The sequence below is a fragment of the Sarcophilus harrisii genome, chromosome 2, assembly GCF_902635505.1.
Source record: "Sarcophilus harrisii chromosome 2, mSarHar1.11, whole genome shotgun sequence".
In the NCBI taxonomy this organism is placed as follows: Eukaryota; Metazoa; Chordata; class Mammalia; order Dasyuromorphia; family Dasyuridae; genus Sarcophilus; species Sarcophilus harrisii.
This window is the reverse complement of record NC_045427.1, coordinates 77,968,599-77,988,952: the sequence shown is the minus strand read 5'-3', so window position 1 is coordinate 77,988,952 and position 20,354 is coordinate 77,968,599. Positions and strand designations below refer to the sequence as shown.

Genomic DNA, 20,354 nt, shown 5'->3' with positions numbered 1-20,354 from the left:
TTCTCTTAACCATGGCAGTCTTTCAATAATCAAATTGTTTTCACCTAAATCTTCTCTTCTAGAGCAATAATCTCCAAATTTTTTTTATTGTACATTCGTATCAATTTTAAAAAATTAATCTGCATGCCCATACATTTTTTACTGGCAGGAGAAAACGACATAGGCCTCCAATACATTGACTTACCCTTTATGGGGAGCTTATGAGAGGGCATAAACAAGAGTAACTAAGAATAGACAAGTATGAATAGCTTGTAATCTTCACTATTGATGAGAATTTACAAATTGATGAAATCTCAGATTCATTTGTGTATTTAAGTATATAAATACCACTGAATTCATATATTATATACATTATAAAACAGAAAATAGAAATTAAAAAAAATACAAAATAAGCAATGTTTTTAAAAGTAATTTATTTTATTTATTAATAATATAATTTTTTTGTTTTGCTCATTAAAAAGTTCTTAGTAACATTTTTAGTGAGACAGATGTGATTCGATATGCTTCATCATTTTTAAAATCTTGGCTTAAAGTTTTGTGATATGGTAAGTTCCAAGCTTATTTTGATAGTTTGATTAACTATCAGAGCTGAAAAAGATACTTTTCAAAAATACATATATACAAAAGGAAAAAAATGTATCCTTTTTTTGTTCTTACTATACCATGCTATTCATTCATCTCTGGACTGTTAATTATGCAAAGGTTATTATTGAGATTTGACTAGTAAATTCTCATCTTTTCTGGTGTCAATCAATTGTTCTTGCAAACTGCTAGGAAGCTGTTGCAATTATCAGTCAATAAGCATTTAAGTGTCGAATAAGTACTAGGCACTGTATTAGTCATAATGGTAACTTTGTGGAGATAAATGTAGAAAATTTATCTCCACAAACTCTGGGGACCTCCCAATTCCCACTCTCACAGCTAAGTCTGTTTGAGCTAAGTCTCAAATCCCCGGGCAAGAAGACTCTTAGAGTTTTCTGGGTATCCTTGAGGAGTCAACTATGATTTTTCTAATGCCATCATTTCAAGACCCCATCAGCGTGCACATAGATAAGATTATCAGTTGAGAATCCTTTTAGTCAGCCATAGACTTAAGAAATATTTAAAAAGGGATATTTACTAATATCTCCTTTTGACTAGTATTAATTTAATAATTATTATTCAATATTCACAAGAATATAAACATTAATGATTTTTAAATGTTAAGCATGCATTAAATAATGTTACAATTTGAATAAATATTTATTAACACCCCTTTTACTGGTGTTACCTAATTTAATAAAATTAATAGAAATATAAACATTAATAAGTATTCAACAATAAGTTTGTTAAATAATTTTATGTATTGAATATTTGCTAATAAACTCTATTACTAATTTAATGTAATTACTAATTTAATTACTAATTACTAATTTAATGATTGGCATTAAATATAAATAAAATTATCATTCACAATGATTAAATATCAATAGTTTATTAAGTTAATATTACATACTTAATAAATACTAATATTAGTATGTTATTATTAAATATATTAATATAATGTCAAATTCATGATTATTAAATATAACATCAAGTAACTTAATTCAGTTAGTAACTATTTACTAACACTATTTTTATTTGATATTAACTAATTTAATAAAGAGATAATTACATCATATTACATTACATAATTACACTAAGAATAGTTCATATAAGAAAGGCTCCTGAAAGTCTGGTTCATATTCTTAAACAGGCATATACAGCCTTCAAGGGTAAATGGGTTCTCCCCTATTTCTCATCTGACTGTCATGCCATGTCATGGTGCCTCTATTGATTCCTTATCTTAGGTAAACCTGTAACTGGAAAAAAAGTGACCAAATTATGACTTTGTGAACTTTGAATGGTTGGATGAACTATCTTATCATAGAACTATCATAACTAAAACAACAGTAGACAGTAACAAAATTCACCAGAGGCAATAACAGTGGCTGGCAGTAGAAAAACAACCTGCAGATGGAGATGTAAAGCTAGTCACCCAAGAATAGTGGTAGCTTCAGGAGTTCTCTGCCAGAAAGAACTGATCTATGGACTCTAGAAAGTTACTAAGCCAAGAATTACACCTAAGGGTCCTCCTTATAAGAATTCTACAAAGTTAGAAAAGGACTTTTGCAGTCAAGAGTCTCAGATTATCCCTTAGTCCCACATTTTTGCTGCATATATGCCTCATTGGCTTTGTACTTTAAGTCTAAAACTATTTTTCTCAGGGATCTTGTACCTCAAATGTGAGATAATGACTCTTGTTTATAACTATTATTTCTGCTATTCCTTCTTAGTAACTGTCTATTGCTAAAAATTAAGAGAGCTTTATTGATTAACACATGGAATGGGGGCCTATGAATAGTCTCAGAACTCAGTTCTGAGTGAGCCCTCAGAGTTACCTGTAGAATGCTAGGAAGAAAAATAATATTCTCTCCTCTGAGAACCCAACAAACTAGTGCAATGTGAGTTGAGCTTGTAGACCTGGTGTGGGTGCTACATACTCATCAAACTTTTATATTTGATTTCAAGAGGCAACCTGAAACAATTTATCATAGTTGTAGTGGTCCAGCTGTTTTAGTCTTGTCCAACTCTTCGTGATCCCATTTGAGATTTTCTTGGCAAAGATACTGAAATGGCTTGCCATTTCCTTCTCCAGTTCATTTTACAGATGATGAAACTGAGTCGGACTAGGTTACATGAGTTCCCTAGGGTCATACAGATAGAAATCAGAAATCAGGAAGATGAGTCTTTCCAACTCCAAACCCAACACTTTATAAATTGAAACAGTGGATAAAGAGTCCTCTTTAAAGTACAGAAGACCTCCAGAAGTGGTGGTTTCAAGCCTGCTGCTGATGTATCTGAGTGACCATAAGCAAGTCTTAAATTCTGAAGATTCCAAGCAACCCTAAGCAACTATGAGTTACATAAAAGTTGCCTAGCTGTATCTGTTTCCACACTTGGAGTTCTCTTGAACATATGAAATCCCAGGTCTGGACAACCCTAACTTCAGCCTATCTTAGAACATAATACTACCCTTGGATCTGATAAACAGGAATATTTTTTATTTTAGGTTATTCAGGGGGTCATTAGATTCAGAGCTAGTCAATCCTCAGAAATTATCCAGTATAAACTTTTCGTTATAAGATGAAGAATATTTATTTTGTTTTATTTAAAAGAAAATTAACAGGAGCAATTAGTTGGCACAGTAGGTAGATAATGGTTAGGAGGAGTTCAAATCCTACCTCAGACCCTTACTAACCACGAGGCCCTAGGCAAGTCATTCATCCTCAATTGCCTAAAAACAAACAAACAAACAAACCAAAAAAAAAACAGGAGAAAGAAAAGGAGCAAGAGGAAGAGGTAAAGAAGAACGAAGAAGAACAAGAGAAGAAAAGTGGCAAGATATAAAAAAATTGAAAAGGTAAAAAGTATACAAGTTGTAAAAGGCTTTAAAAGCCAAAAAGGTTTGCTAATTAAATTTGAAGACAATAGGGAGCCACTGTAGTTTATTAAATAGAGGATGACATGGTCATACCTATGCTTTCAGAATTTGATTTACATGAACTGATACTGAGTGAAGTGAGCAGAACCAGAAGAACATTGTACATGGTGACAGCAAGATTATGTGATGATCAACTATGACAAATTTAGTTCTTCTCACCAATTCAGTGATCCAAGACAATTCCAAAGGACTCATGATGAAAAATGCCATCTACATCCAGAGACAATGTGGAGTCTGTATGCAGATCGAAGTATGCTATTTTCACCTTTTGTTGTCTTTTTTTTTCCTTGTGGTTTTCCCCCTTTTGTATTTTTTTGTATAATACAACTAATATGGAAATATGTTTAAGATGATTGTATATATATAACCTCTATCAGATTGCTTGCTATCTTATGAAGGGGGAGAGGAGAAAGGAAGGGAGGGAAAATTTGAAACTCAAAATCTTACAAAAATGAATGTTGAAAGCTATCTTTCCATCTAATTGGAAAAAATGAAATTAAGTTGGAGGAGAATAAAATGTATTGAACATTTCCTTGAGAAAAAAATAAGAATATTATTTTAGCAGCTAAGGATAGACCGTAGTGGTGAGATATTCAAAGCAGAAAGACTAAAAAGAGGGCAATCAAAATAGTCTAGGTGTGAGATGAAAAGAGTCTGCACTAGTGTGGTGGCTATTGCAGCAAAAGGGAGAGAAATTGTTACCCTCCTCCTTTTCCAATCTTCTTACATCTGTCTTACATCCATGAACTATGTAGTCCAGTGACCGACCTCCTTGCTGATCCTTGCACAGACACTTTATCTCTTGACTAAGCATTTTCATTCATCTCTGGAATTCCCTCCTTTCTTATCTATCTCCTCCTCCTCTTCATTTCCCCAGTTTCCTTTAAGTCTTGGCTAAAGTCCCTCTATTTGCAAGAAGCTTTTCTTGATCCTGCATAATGCCTTCTCTCTGAGATAATTTCCAGTTTTTTTTCTTCTGTATAGAGCTTATTTGTATGTAGTTATCTTCATGTTCTCTCCCCATAAAACCAGGAAGTCCTCCAAGAGCAGGTACTTTTTTTTGTTTGTTTGTTTTTTGTATCCCCAACATCTAACATAGTGCTTGGTACCTACCACACACAAAATAAATGATAGTTGATTGGCTAATTGGATGTATTAACTTTAAGATGCTCATGGTTACTAGAAATTTATCCTCTAAGTAATTTCCAAAGTAGAGTATGCAAAATTACCTTTGGGAGGTACAATACCATATAAAAACAGTTATTTATTAATCTTAAAAAATAAAAATCAATATGATTAATAAATTGATTAATATTAGCACTCTCATTTGGTACATATATGAAGTAGTTAGTGCTTCCCATCCTCTTAGATAGAAAAACTAGGAGAAATGACATAATAAAATGGAATTTCTTGGGAACTTTTACTGAGGCTGAACATGTTTCAAAGGTAGGGCAAGTTTATGCAGTAAGCAGAAAAGCTTTAATTCTAACAGACAGATTTCTTATGAAGGAGGACAAGCAACTAGCATACTGCAGATAGTTCAGGTAAGTTAGCTCTATAACCCTGTCCCCTTGGAGAAAATGAGAGATGATTGTCTCTCCACAGTCCCAGCTAGCCTCAGTCTTAGGCTTCATGCTCAATATTCTCCTCCTTCTTCTAATTACTATTCTACCACTCCCCCAGCACAGCATCCTGGGCCAGGTAGTTGGGTCTACTGGAGTATACTGAGCTGGTGGACTGGATGTGACCTAAATCGGCTACAGTACACTAAGCAGCTACATGCATTTAGTTCCATAAAGCCCAGAGAGGAAGCCACAGTAAGTCCTCTGGCTAAAGAATTATCTTATTCAAGTGTGAGAAAGAGATGCTTGCGAGAATTCTGGATGTAAACTAGAGTGTCCCTTTGTATGTCTCCTTTGTATTTTCTGGTTTCATTTTCCCTTGATCATCAATCATTTCCTTCATTACCCTGCTTGCTTATCCTTCCCTATCTATCCCTCCATTCTGTCCACTCTAATGAGCAGTTCAGTTATTCCTTCCACATACATCTCTGAGGTTAGGGATATGGTTCTCCAACTGTCTGGAAAGTCTACCAGAGAAGTCTAAATTTTTTTCTTTTTTTTTCAAATGAAGTGTTTACAATATCTTATTATACAATTTGGGTTAATATTTGGTTATAGGCTATATATAGGTCAATGGTAAGTAAAAATACTGTATGAAAATAAATTTAAAATGCTATACATATATTTTATGCATTTCTGAGTTTCTTTTTGAAACACTTTTTGAGTGTTTGTCTGTTTGCCTTAGCATGTCATCTGCAGCTTCGATGAAGCTCCTCAAGAACTCTAATTTAATTTCTCATGTTGACCCACAATACATCAAAACCCTGATGCAGAAAGTTGCAATGGGGAAGGGATAACTGTATATGCTTAGAAAGTTAGAACTCAAGTCATGAAGACTCATTCTCTTTAGTTCAAATCTAGACTCAAAACATTTAATAGCTGTGTGACCCTGAGCAAGTCACTTAAACCTGTTTGCTTAAGTTCCTCATCTCTAAAATGAGCTGGAACTGGAAATAGCAAACCATTCTAATATCTTTGCCAAGAAAATCCTAAATGGGGTCATGAAGAGTTGGACACAACTGAAATGACTGAATAGCAGCAAAACATATGTAAAAATTTGGACATTCATCCTAATATATATGTAACTATTTTGACATATACATTGTGTATATGTATATAGTTTATGTATATAATATGTAATATTATACATAATATGTAAACACATAATTTGAAGGAATATATATTCCCTAATTTTTTATTACTGATAGGGATATGTGATCAAAATTTTAGAGATCATCATTCTAGCTTATAACCAAATAAAATATCTTTCTAAAAAAATAATCTATGCCAAGGTCTAAAGCCAATTGTAGTAATCAAGAGTTCTCAACCTGGTTTCTAAAAACTTGTTGTTTTTTAAATTTTATAACTAGATTTCAATATAATTGTTTTTCTTTGTTACCTCATATACTTTATTTAAAGAGAAAGTACTCTGAAAAACGGTGCAAGAATTTCCTCAATACTGACTATAACTCAAAAATGATCAGAAATCTGAATTAAATGATTGAGCTCTACAATCTATGATCCTATGAGCCTATTTCATTAATAGAAATCTTGATGGCCGGAACTAAAAAGTGGTGATTTCAAGGTAGACTATGCTAGTTGCTAATTTTGTTACCCACACTCTTTTCTTAATTCCTTCTCAGTCCCAAAGTATAGGATGTGGTCATCTGTAATTCTTGCCATTTGTGCCTATATACTGCAGTCTTTCTTGGTTTCATCAGATTGTAGTTGTTCACTCTTGAAGAGGACCAATAAAGTCAGGAAGGTGATGTCTTGATTTGCAAGTAAATTGGATCTGAGTGAGGTAGAGTTGTGCAAAATAATCAGTCTCACTCTCTCCTCTACAGTCATTTGAGTCCAGTGGCAAGATATCTATCAGGACAACTGGTGAAGGCCCCAGTGGGCTTCATCAAATTTCATACAGAAGTAACATAAGTCGGATCCAAATTTATAACCAATTATTCTATTTCTTGACTGGAAGTCAACAACATATTATAGAGGGAAGAGGAGAATCTGTTGCTTACTACCTGTGTGAGCATGAGCAAGTCACCTTCCCAAACCTGAGTCTCAATTTCCTCATTTATAAAAGGAGCAGATTGGATAGGGTCAGAGATTTTCAAACTTTTTAGATTTGGGATCCCTTTCCATACATAAAAATTAATGAGAATTCTCCCAAGAAGCTTTTATTTATTTGGGTTATAGATATCAATATTTTCTGTATTAGACAAAAATAGAATTGTTATAAAAATAGTTTTGACTTTGAAAACCCTCTGAAAGAGTCTCATCTCCCCAAGGGTTCCCAAATTACACTTTGAGACCAGTGAACTAAATGCTCTGTATATAACCTTAGAGACCTTTAATTACAACTGTCTCATTTTCCTAGGCTATAAAATCCATGAGGGCAATGAAGGTATCATAAGTATCCTTTTAATTCCTCCAGCACATAGCACAGAATTTTGTCATTAATAGTTACCAAATAAATGAAAGAATCTTATAAATGAGACAAGTGGGATATAGAGTTGGTGAATGATTTGTCCAGGTCAAAGAGCTACTCATTGTCAGAAAGTGCTACCTGAAATACTTCAAATTTCCTTTCCCACGTTCCATTCAGAGTATTTTACACTGAGCAACTGCATCGCCAACTACTTCTCTCCTGATTTCTAAGTGGAACAATTTTCTATACTTTTTCCTGAGCTACCATCCCCAACCATAGAAAGGAAACAATTGTATGTATCTGTAAGTAGTATTCTGAAAAAATAAACAATTTATAACATTTATTTGTAACATTTCCTGAGATCATCTACCAACTGGAAATGATCTATATATGCTTGAAAAACTATTGTAAAACAATGTATTGCTATTGTTTTGTAACAAACGACCAGCAGGATGATTTCAGAAAGACTTGGAGAGACCTATATGAATTGATGCTAAGTGAAATGAGCAGAACCAGGAGATCATTATTCACAGCAACAAGAAGACTATGTGACAATCAATTCTGATGGACATGGTTCTCTTCGGCAATGAGATGATTCAAACCAGTGACTTGTTCAGTGACGAAGAGAGCCATCTACACCCAGAGAAAGGACTATGAGAACTGAGAGTGTGGAAACACAACATAGCATTCTCACTCTTTCTATTATTTGCTTGTATTTTGTTTTCTTTCTTAGTTTTTCTTTTTCTTACTTTTTGATTTGATTTTTCTTGTGCAACAAAATAACTGTATAAATATGTATACATATATTAGATCTAATACGTATTTCAACATATTTTTTAATCTTAAAAAAAAGAAAACAATGTATTGGTTATTAAGTATCTTCCCTCCTGCAGGGTCTTTAACACTTAATCATTCAGAGGCTGATTATCCAGTTTGTGAAATATCCAAACTCTTCATTTCTCCACTTTCCTTCTGCTGCCTGACTTTTGGTCATTTCACAGCTCATTACCATTCTCTCCCCAGGGAAATAAAAGCAATTGTAGCTCAAATCAGTAAATTTTTCAAATGGTTATGGTAGAAGTAGATAAAGTTATAATTATTAACTAAACTAAAGCTTTAGTTAGACATCTGTTATTTTCTGCAAGGATGTCGTGAGCTTGTACCAGGTGCTCTGGGAATCTGGGAGATTCAAATTAACATAAGAAATAGTCCCTGCCCTCAAAGATCCTATCATCTAGTTAGAGAGGCATGTGTACAGGAAACAATACAATAACTACTCAAGACAGCACAAAATCAAGTTCTAAAAGGTTTTAAGCTGAAGGAGAGATCACTATGTCTTGATTATCTGAGAAGGCTTTATGGAAAAGGCAAAATGAGCTAAACTGTGAAGGATGGATAGAAATGAATAGGGAGAGAAAAGGAAGATGGGCATTTCAGGTGGGTAGAGCATGGGTAGAGATGGGAAAATGAAAAAAAAAAAAAAAAGCAAGGCCAGTTCAAGGAGTAGATAGCCAGGACTATATGAGCATTTATATATAAGCACGAATACCAAGCCTAACAATAACAACAATAGCTAGTATTTGTGGTTGAAGCTTTGCAAAAGTATATATTTTTATGGTTTTTTTGATAGCTTCTATTTTTTGTTATTACTGAATTGTTTTTCAGTTGTGTTTGATTCTTTATGATCTGGGGTTTTCTTGGCAAGGATACTGGAATAGTTTGCCATTTCCTTCTTCAGCTCATTTTTCAGATGAAGAAACGGAGGCAATCAAAGTTGTGATTTACCCACGAGTCACACAGTTAGTAAGTGTTTGAGGCCAGATATATAAATATATATGTGTATGTGTATTTATCTATATTTTATATATGTGTGTATATGTATATATATATATATATATATATATATATATATATGGTATGTATATGTATGTGTATGTAAATGTGTATATGCAAACCTTCAACCACAAATGCTATTATTATTATTAAACAATCTGATAAAATCTGATTCTCATAACAACCATATGAGGTACTTGCTTTTATTATCCCCATTTTACATATGAAAAAGCTGAGGTAAATAAGGTTAATTGACTTTCCCAGGGTCACACAGCTAGTAAGTGTTTGAGGTCAGATATATAAATATACATGTATATGTACATATATATTTATATGCATGTGTGTGAATATATATGTAGTGTGCATATATACATATATACATACACAAATATTTGACCACAAATGCTAACTTTTATTATTATTATTATTATACTTAGTAAAATTTGATCTTCATAATAATCATGTGAGATATTTGGTATTATTATCCCCATTTTACAGATGAGAAAAGTGAGGCTGAAAGAAGTTAAGACACTTGCCCTAGATTACACAGCTAATAAGTATCTGAAGTGGATTTCAAAGAAGGTCTTTCCAATTCCAAATCCATAGTCTATTTATGCTTTATTCTATTGACACTGTCAAAAAACATTTGGTTGGCCAAGTGATCTTTATGTTTTATTTTTTCTTCCTGACTGTTAAATGGACCATATTAAGTTAAGTCCTAGGCAATCTGCTTTTCTTGCTCTATACTCTCTCTCAGATAAATATGTTCTAATGGCTTCAACTAGCACATCCCCACAAATGACTATCAGATTTTTTTTTTTAATTTAATAGCCTTTTATTTACAGTTTATATGTATGGGTAACTTTACAGCACTGACAATTGCCAAACCTCTTGTTCCAGTTTTTCACCTCTTACCCCCCACCCCCCCCCCAGATGGCAGGATGACCAGTAGATGTTAAATGACTATCAGATCTTTAGCTCTTTAGCCTTTCCTTCCATTTTTGAGTTCTACCTCTTTATCTCTACTTGGCATTGTCATCTTAATGTCCCACCATCAACTCTGATCATCATTGGATCAGGCAGCCTGGTATAGTAGAATAAGTGTTTGTTGGGATTGGGATTATAGGACCTTGGACACATAATCAATCAGAAGATACATTTCATTGTGCCTCCCTCAACAGCTTCCTACATGTCTGTACCCTTTTTCTTACTCCTATAGCTACCAGTTTAGTTCAGACTCATTGCCTCTTGCTAGAGTATTGCCACAATAGTGTAATTGGTTCTCCTGCTTCTAGACAGTTCCCTAATCCATTCTTCATACTGCTACCAAATTTTTCTTAAGCATGTCACACCCCTACTGTATTCAGTAGCTCTCAATTGCTTCTAAGTTAAAATATAAATCCCCCCTTATTTTTAAAAATCCTTTACAATCTGGGTCCAGCCTATCTTTCTGGCCTTATTGAATATTAGCTCTCTTCTAGCAGTCTGTGATCTATGAAAACTTTCTTTTTCTTTGTCTTTTATACACGACACTATCTCTCTGTGTTCCTTTGACCTCTCCCCCCCCCCCACCCCCCCCCCCACCATGCCTAGAATGCACTGCTTTCTTTTTTCATCTCATAGAATTTCTCTTTGTTCTAAACAGCTCAAGTATCATGAAGTCTACAAGATGTCTTCCATGAACTTCCCAACTGTTCACTCTTTTCCTCCCAAACTTTCTTGTGTTTGTTTATATTTATTATCTTTATTTTTATTCTACATATAGTTGTAGTTACTTATCTCCACCATTAGAATGTAAGTAGAATTGTTTTATACCTTGTATTTTAATCCTTAATTCACAGTCCATTGCCTGATGAGTAGTAGGCACTTAAATTATTGTTGATTTATTAATGTGTAAATGATTGATTTGTAAAATGGAGAGGTAGCCTGATATAGTGGTTAGAATACTAGGCTAGAGTAAGAAGATCTTAGTTCAAATATGTTCTTAGTTATTTGTAGGTTATGTAGCCCTGGATAAGTCAACGGACCTCAGTTTCATTTGTAAAATAAGAGAATTGGATTGAATAGCCCATAAGATTTCTTATAACTCTAAATCTATGATCCTATCATTTTATGATTAGATGATCCTTGAAATTAGATGAAATAGATGAAATTAGATGATCCAGAGCATTATGTTCTTGATTTAAGAGCTAAAAGGCATCTTAGATAGAGGCAGCTAAATGGCTCAGTAAATAGAGAATTGGATTTGGAGTCAGAAAGACTTGAATTCAAACTAGAACTCAGATATTTATTAGCTGTTATACTAGACAAGTCATTTAACCTCTGTTTGACTTAATCCACGAGAGAAAGAAATGGCAAACCACTCTAGTATCTTTCCCCAGAAAAAACCCCATGGACTTTATGGGTATATTATGGTCCATGGGGTCACAAAGCATCAGACATAACTGAACAACAAGGCACTTTAGATATAATTTTGTTCAAATTAAATTGAATATAGATAAATGCAGCTCATTTTCTTCTTAAACTTTCTCTCTTTCTATATTTCCATTTTTTTTGCCAATGATATTAATGAAATTGGTTTTTTAGAAAGATGAATTTGTTTACTAAGTGTAAGATATAAGGAAAGAAACTGGGAGCACAGATAAGTTGTTCTGAATAAGATGGTCTAAATAGTAATCTAGATTTACTTTGAACATAGGAGAGACTTAATAAATGTTTGTTAAACTGAAATAAGAATTTTAAAAAAAATCAGAATAGTGTGAAGGCACTAAAAGAAATGGAAGAGAATAGATTAAGAAGGAAGATTTGATGGGACTGGCTATAACTATACATCAACTGGGGAAGAATTAGGGTTGATAGATGGTACCAAGGTTTCCAATATAGGTGAGAGATGGAGCTTACAGAAATAATAAATTTAGCTAGGAAAAGTCAGTTTGGGGTTAAAGTTTTAAACAGGTTGAATTTGAAGTATGTGAGAAATCCAAGTACAAGTCAATTTACATAGAAGTAATAATACCTGAAAGAACAGGGAAACAATTCAGTAATCCACATATTTGAGAATCCTAGAATCTTGGAATTTGAAAGGATCTTGAAGATCACCTTGTCTAATCCATATTCAAAGTTAGAAGTAGGAATTTTTGTTTTAAGGCCAAGAACTAGTAAAGATGCCTTCTGTAAATTATTTGGTTGTTTCCAATTTTAAAAAAAGTTAAGTATCTCTTATTTGTAGGATACTATATATTTGTAGGATAAAAATAAAATGAACAATAGCTCCTGCTTTTAAGGAGCTAACATAGGGAGGATATACCATACAAGGAGATAAGCATATACATGATAATTTTAGGAGGAAGAAACCATGAGCAACTAGGAGATCAGGAAATGCTTCCCTTATGAAGTATCCTGTAAGCTGAGCCCTTAAAGGAAGAGGTGGAAGTAAGAACGGAGTGTATTCTTGGCATGGAAGACAACTTCTGCAAAGGAACAGAGGCAAGAAATAGAATGCCAAGATCATGAAACAGCAAGGAGGCTGCTTTGGCTGGAGCATAAAATTCAGGAAGGGGCAATATGGCAACTAAATGGTACTGCAGAAGGAAACTAAAACTCATTGCCAATGATGACAAAGTCTTGGGCAAGAAACTGAAGACCACAGGGGCATAAGTTATATTTTCCTCATTGGCACCCATTGAAAACAAGGGATACAAAAGAGAAAAAAAATGGATCTGAGAAAAACAGCTGGCTATGAAAAGTGATATTTGAGAATGAGATTTGTTCTTATGGATTAGAGTTTAAAATATAAGGATGACAGACTCCTGATCAGAGATGGAATACGCCAAAAAAACTGGTTAAGTATGTATATGTTGGATATGCTGCTCGCTTCATCCTCAGTTCAACTCATACTCTGGATGGTTCCATGTCTCTACCAGCAGCCTTGCCTTCCCTACCTACTCATTAACCCACCTGTTTCCTCTTTTTTCCAGTTTCCCTTGATGTTTTATATTCTCTTATTAGAACATAAGCTCCTTGCAAGTAGGAATTATTTTGTATTCTTATATTTATAACCATCACTTCTAAGCATTGAGTCTGGTATATAGTAAGTGTTTAATAAATGTCTTATCTATATCTAGCTTGCAAATCTGGTCAAAAGGACTTTAAACTAAAAAGGATAGGGGAGGGAGACAATTATCTTATCCAGTAGCATGTCTGTGGACTTAGAGTTATGCTGACCATCTGGTAGTTGAGGATCAGCACGAACTCAGCCAGACTCTTCCCATGAAACATATTGTGAAGGAACAGGATATTATAGTAGGGAAAAAATAGAGATAGATAAAATAGCCTGAGTATACCTTGTATGAGATTATGAGAAACAGGCTGAAGTCAGGGGCTATGGGCACAATGAAGTCCTTAAGATTTAAAGATGAAAGAAGTTAAAGGAATAGTAAAATACTCCGGTTCATTTTTTGTTGAGGATGAATATAGGATGTGAATTTGAGGGATTTTTTTGTTGTTATTTTTCTTGTTTTGCTGAGGCAATTGGGGTTAAGTGACTTGCCCAGGGTCACACAGGTAGGAAGTGTTAAGTGTCTGAGATCAAATTTGAACTCAGAATCTTCTGGTGGCTTCAGGCATGGTGCTCTATCCACCACGCCACCTAGCTGCCCCTTGTTTTGTTTTTAAATCAGAAACAAGAGCTATCAGCAAAAGTTGAGTCCAAAGATACTAGAATCAATGAATAGAAGTCAAGTTGCTAGAAAACAGGTTATAACAACTGGCTGGGCTTTCCAAAAAGTACTTTGTTATGCTTCTGTCAAGTGAAGCTTTAATCTGATTCCCACTTCCCAAACTTGGGGGAACCAATTGGAACTCAACGCCTCAATTCACTATTAGACATAGTACTTTATAATAATAGATACTAAATTTCAGCAGTTGGCTCAGTGCTTCATATATAATATACTCTTAACTTATATATAATATAATAAACTCAAGTTTCTGAACTTGAATTCAAAGAGGAGGCATGTAGAGAGAATATAGGATTTAGGACTGATTCTTGAGGAATGCCTACATATAGGGTCTTACTCTATTTTTTTTTAAACAATAGCTTTTTATTTTCAAAGAAAACGTTTAAAGCAGAGAAAAGTGAAGAAATGATCAGAAAAATAGAAGCAGCATAGCATAAAATCAATGAAGGCTGAGAGATTTTCATGATAGAAAAAAAGCTTTAAAAATTAAATTTATTCTGTCCAATTTAAAAAACCAAACACTGTTCCACATTCCCACTTCTGTAGTGAGAAAATAAATCCTTGTAATAAATTTTCACATATAAGCAAAATAAATTCTTGTATTGTCCACATCCAAAAAGATGCATTTTGCAATCTACATCCTGAATCTATCAGCTTCTATGTTAGATGATGGACAACATGTTTTATCATGAGATGGAATTCTTTGGAATCCTGTTTTGTTATTGTGTTGATCAGAGTTATTTAAAAGTTGTTTTTCTTTATAATTTTTTTTATAAATTGATTTTTTGGTTTGGCTCACACTTTACTCTATCAATTCATAAAGTTTTCCCAGTTTTTTTTTTTGAAGTCATTTCCGTCATCATTTCTTATAGTATAATAAAATTTTATCATATTCATATCCCATAATTTGTTTATGAATTCCCCAATTTGTGGGCATTCCCTTGGCTTCCAGTTCTTTGGCACCATTTTTTTAAATGTTGTAAATACTTTTATTCATGTTAAGTACTTTTTCACTTTCTTTGACCTCTTCAGAAAAGAGGTATAGCAATGGTATTGCTGGATCAAAGATTATGTACAGTTTAGTAAAAAAAAATTTAGCATAGTTACAAATTACTTTTCAGAACCCTAACCACAGCTCTACCAAGAGAGAATAATGTGCCTTTCTTTTCCCAGTCCCTCAAGTATGTTTTTCTTTTTTGTTAACTTTGCCAATTTGATGGGTCTATGGAACCTCAGATTTGCTTTAATTTGCATTTCTCTAATGACTAATGATTTGTAGTATTTTTGCAATTTTTTTTTTTTTTTGCATATGGTTTTTGCTACTTGGCAGGAAAGCTTTTGATAAAGTTAGCATACTAGCCTTATGAATAAGATGATAAAAAGTGATCTGGATTTCATTCTTTTACTGTATAAGTGGAGATACAAAGACAAAATCAACATAGACTCCATCTTCAAAGAACTCACATTCACTATGGGGAAAAACACTGCATATTGATGACATCCAGATTGCAGAAGTAAGTTACTATTAAAGGCAATTTGAAAGGCTTCTTAGTGGATTATCTTAGAACCTGATTCCTGTCTTGTCCTTTTCAACCTTTTTAAATCAGTGGCTTGGGGGAAGACAAAGAAAGTGTATGGTCATCAACACTGAAGAGGAAAGAAAGCTGGGAGAAATAGTTATGATAGATGAATAAAATAATTTTAAAAAGCAAAATTTTTAAAGGGCTGCTATGTAGTAGAGAATTTATTTTTGTTCATTATTATTCCAGCAAGAGAGCTAGAACAAGTGGGTGGAAGTTTTCAGAATATGGAAGCAGTTTTCAAAACAATTACTTGCTCCAAAGTGGAAGAGAATATCTCTATGTTAGTGAGTTCTCCATTACAGGGAGCATTCAAGCTGAGGCTAGATGACCTTTTTCAGAGATGCTGAAGAAGAAATATCTGGATTGGATTGGAAGGTTGTATTAGGTGACCTCTAAAAGTCTCTTTCAATTCTGAGATTTACTATTCTAAGTATGGCGTGGTAGCATGTGTATCTCCAGTACTGCCACTAAATTCCTTTGTGACCTTGGAATAATTTGTTTATCCTTCTTGATTTCAAGAAGGGCATTTCTGCAATCTTTGAATATGAGTTGTATGTTTAACTTATTAAAACAGTTTAAAAGTTGATTTAGATATTAAAAAGTCTGGTTTTGAAAGATTCTAGAACTGCATTCCAGAGGCAAAAGTATTGCTTAGGGGTAAAGTAGTGGAAGGCAGCTTGTGAATCAAAGCAACCAAAAAAGTATTCATTGGGAATTGAAAATTAATCTTACATCATCTATTAGGTTTTTTTTTTTTTTTTTTAGTATCAAGTTATTAACAATAGTTGGATAATCCATCACAATAGTTTAGTTTTTGGAATAATTGCTACATAGGAAATTTATTCATAGCCTGAATTTAAGATAGAAAAAAAAAAATCCTAGCTTAAACTTTTTCCAGATCATAGATTTAGAGCTGGAAGAGAGAATTTAGGCATTCTTCAGTTCAATTGCCCTCTTTTTGTGCATGAAGAAACTGAGACCCAAAGAATATAATGGTGGAGTTGGAGTTAGGAAGAGTTAGGATTGGAAACCTTCTTCAGGAACTTTATTAGCTTTATAAAACATTTAACCTTTCTCAGTTTCTTCTTCTGTAAAATAGGGATATTGAGAGGGCCTCTCCAGGATTTGTGAGGAACAAATGAGATCACATATATGAATCATTTTAATATTTAAAACATGTAAGAGTGTTACATCATATTTCATTATTGATTGGCTCAAGGTAGTAAGTGGGAGACCCAAGACTGAATGCAACGTAACTGAATGCAAATTCAAGATTTTTCCCTTACAGCTCATCAGCATAATTGCATTATAAATAGTGGAATGGATCATTTCTATGCCTCAACCACTGGATTTTCTCAACTCCTCCTTATATAGTTAAATGTGCCCTGCTTCCTTAGTCTCATCATTTCACATTATTTTAGAGCCAGAATAGGTCTCACAAATTATCTTGTAACCAATATTAATTAGTAATCATTCTAGGACATTCAGGAATAATCATCAGCCTGGTGTGAAGAGGGTTTTGTTTTTGTTTTTTTTTGTCAAATGAACCCAAATCTCTCTGCATCTTCTGTCTTCTAGGGCCAAGAAAGAATAAATCTATCATTCCCTCTTCTCATGTGGCAGTCCTTAAATAGAAGACAATTGAAGAAAAATCAGAGTACCTCTCTAAGTTCTCCGTCTCAGTTTCCCGTCTTCTTTGAGAGAGGTAATCTGGGTGAGCCAAAGTATTCCTATCCATGTTGAGCTTCTCTTCCTTGCCCTCAGTTCGGGGGCAAGATAGCAACAGGGCATAAGGTATGTATTGAGGATGGAGCAGCTTTTACTTTGCTCTGTTCAAGCACACTGTGAAAGCCTTGCAAAAATATGCACAGGGCTGTGTCTGATTTGTCCATCTGTAAATTCTCCTAAATTGTTTCTAACATGGTATTCGTGAACTTAAAATTAAAAAAATAAAACTATTTCAATATAAATTTTACTTTGTAATCTTACACATGTCATTCTATGCATTTGCAAACTTTATTTTGAGGAGGGTTTCATGGGTACACCAGCCTGCCAAGAGGCTCTTTGTGCCCTCCCTCTTAAGCACTTAAATTCTCTTAGGTTGAAAAGATTAAGAACCACCGCCCTAAATAAATAGGACTCCAGAGCTTGGCAAAGAAGGCTGTCATTGCTACTGTCTCACCGGCTTACCAGGATGACAAGTTACAGTAATAATGTTAAACCGGTGGTTGGGCCACCTGAGCCAGATGAGTAGAAGATACCATGCACTTTGCTGGAGCCCGCTTGAGAGGCCATTGTTAAATTGGACTATTTCAATATGTGTATTGACAACTCCGAAATCAGCAAATGCTACAAATCAGCTCTCGGTTGTTGTTGTAGGATTTTGTTTTGTTTTGTTTTGTTTTTTGGTCTGGCAGATAAAGAAAATGTTAAAAATGCAAGCTTAATAACTTAAAAAGCAGGTCCGTCGCACATCGCCCCACCCACCCGAACGTTAAACATTTACCAGCATTTCCTAGCCTCCAAGTGTATACCCTCTTCTCGATCCACAGATCCAGTAGGTCAACAAGCATTTATTTAGCGCTTGACTGTCAGTTCAATAAGCATTTATCAAGTGCTTAGTACATGCCAGGCGCCAAAGCTCTGGAGATAAAAAGAAAGGCAAAAGACTGCGCCTGCTCATAGACTTACAAGTTCCTCAGCCACCCAAAGAAAAAAACACTGGGAAATGAATGTAAACTGTTTGCATTTTTGTTTTTCTTCCCGGGTAATTTCTACCTTCTGAATCCAATTCTCCCTGTGCAACAAGAAAACTGTTTGGATCTGCACACATACATTGTATCTACGATATACTAGGACCTATTCAACATATATAGGACTGCTTGCCATCTAGGGGAGGGGGTGAGGGGTGGGAGGGAAAAATCGGAACAGAAGTGAGTGCAAGGGATAATGTTGTAAAAAAAATTACCCTGGCATGGGTTCTGTCAATAAAAAGTTACTATAAAAAAAAACCAAAAAAACAAAAAAACAAGTTCCTCAGCAAAACTAGGTAGCTCCGGTCTCCCACCCCAGAGGTACGAGGCTGGTGCCTAGGGAAGGGCAAGTGGTCCGGTGCCCCCCACCCCCCGCAACCAGGCATGCGCGAGCAGAAAGAGGTTGGGGGGAAGGGAGAGGAGGCCTTCGGAGCGCGCAGACGCGAGCGCGAATCGGGCTCGCGGATCAGGCTCGCTCCCTTCGGCGGCGGCGGCTGCGCCGTGGCTCCGAGTTGGGAAAAGAGGGAGGAGGGAGGGAGGATGAGTCGGAGCCTTGGGAGGGGGGCGGGGGGAAGAGGAGGAGGAGGAGGAGGAGGAGGGGAAGCGGAAGCCATGTTGGAGTTTCAGCTGGGGCTCGGGGCTGCAAGCGTCCTTCTTCTCTCCCTGCGAGGGTACTGGGCTTGAGGCGGGGCGGGGCCGGGCGGGGAGGGGAGAGGAGGTCGCCGACGGTTGGCCGAGATCGGCGGTGGGGCGAGAGCGGACAGCGCGGCGGCGGCGGCGGGCCCCGCGTGGAGCTGGGGCGATTGTGACTGCCCGCCCCAAGAGCGGCGGAGGCAGAGGCGGCGGCGGCGGCCGCGGAGGCGCCGGGCACAGAGCGGCGTCCACTCTCCCTGTGCTCCCGGAGCGGCCCCCTCCTCCCCGACCCCGGGAGGGAGGCGGGGGACCCCTCGGACCCGCCATGAACCCCGGCTTCGACTTGTCCCGCCGGAACCCGCAGGAAGACTTTGAGTTGATCCAGCGCATCGGCAGCGGCACCTACGGGGACGTGTACAAGGTAAACGGCGGCGGCCGTCCCCTCCCCTCCCCTCCCCCTGAAGCCCCTCCCCATCTTGCGCCCTACCCGGTGCGCTCCTTTCAGAGCCCCCCAACCTGGGAAGTAGAGGGGTAGGCGCGGGCCCCCGAGGCTCGTAGGAAACAAAGAAGCCCCTGGAGGGACAGTCCAAAGTCCGCGACCTGGCCTTTTTCCGCCCTGGGCTCCAGCGGTTGGGGGTTTGGGGATAGCCTCCCCCGCACTCCGCAGCTTGGGTCCCCTAGGAAGAGCTGAACTTGGGGAGGGGGCGGGTCCTAGGCATCTGCCAGCTGGCAGCGGCGTTTCCTGGGCATTTGTTGCAGTGGTGGGTGTCTGTTGTTCAAGTCCACACCAGTGCGCCTTGTGTCAAACCTGCGCCTTAGACGGTGGACGTGTGTTATATCCCTGGTGGGAAAAGGAGGTGGCGGCGGCGGCAGCGGCTCGGGAGCTTGCAGCCGGCCGGGCCTGGGAGAGTTACTTACACTCTGAAAACCTTTCATGTAGCATAGTAACCACCCCCGCACCCGCTCTCACTTGTGCCCCTTTGCTCCTTAGCACTCACATTTTGTTTTCATTGTTCCTGGGCACGATTCTCTCATGATGCCTTTCTTACATGCCTTAAAAGTGAGTTTATTTGGTGGATGGCTGACCTGAGAAAACAGTAACTTCAATGTTTTTCTTAGGTGGAATCGGATTAATGCCTTACAAAACTTGTGTTTGTTAACAACTCAGGAATCGAGTTTTCTTTCTTTTATTTTCTTCCCCACTCCCTTAAAATTTTTAAAAAACGGAACATTTATG

General features: G+C 36.3%; 1 protein-coding gene and 1 long non-coding RNA gene across 5 annotated transcripts in view; both read left to right on the top strand.

Moving 5' to 3' along the window:
- The first annotated feature begins 11,048 nt into the window (after positions 1–11,048).
- Positions 11,049–18,363, top strand: LOC116421352. The gene is made up of 3 exons (XR_004231683.1): positions 11,049–11,206; positions 12,756–13,258; positions 17,310–18,363. It is a non-coding gene; the product is annotated as an uncharacterized LOC116421352 (long non-coding RNA).
- Positions 18,364–19,304: 941 nt separating this feature from the next.
- Positions 19,305–20,354, top strand: part of MAP4K3 (mitogen-activated protein kinase kinase kinase kinase 3) — a 173,232-nt gene continuing 172,182 nt past the window's right edge. For all 4 annotated transcript variants that reach the window (XM_031950390.1, XM_031950392.1, XM_031950389.1 and 1 more), the window contains exon 1: positions 19,305–19,538. In XM_031950390.1, the coding sequence (XP_031806250.1) occupies positions 19,443–19,538 (96 nt within the window). In that variant the 5' untranslated portion in view covers positions 19,305–19,442. The remainder of the gene's footprint in view (positions 19,539–20,354) is intronic.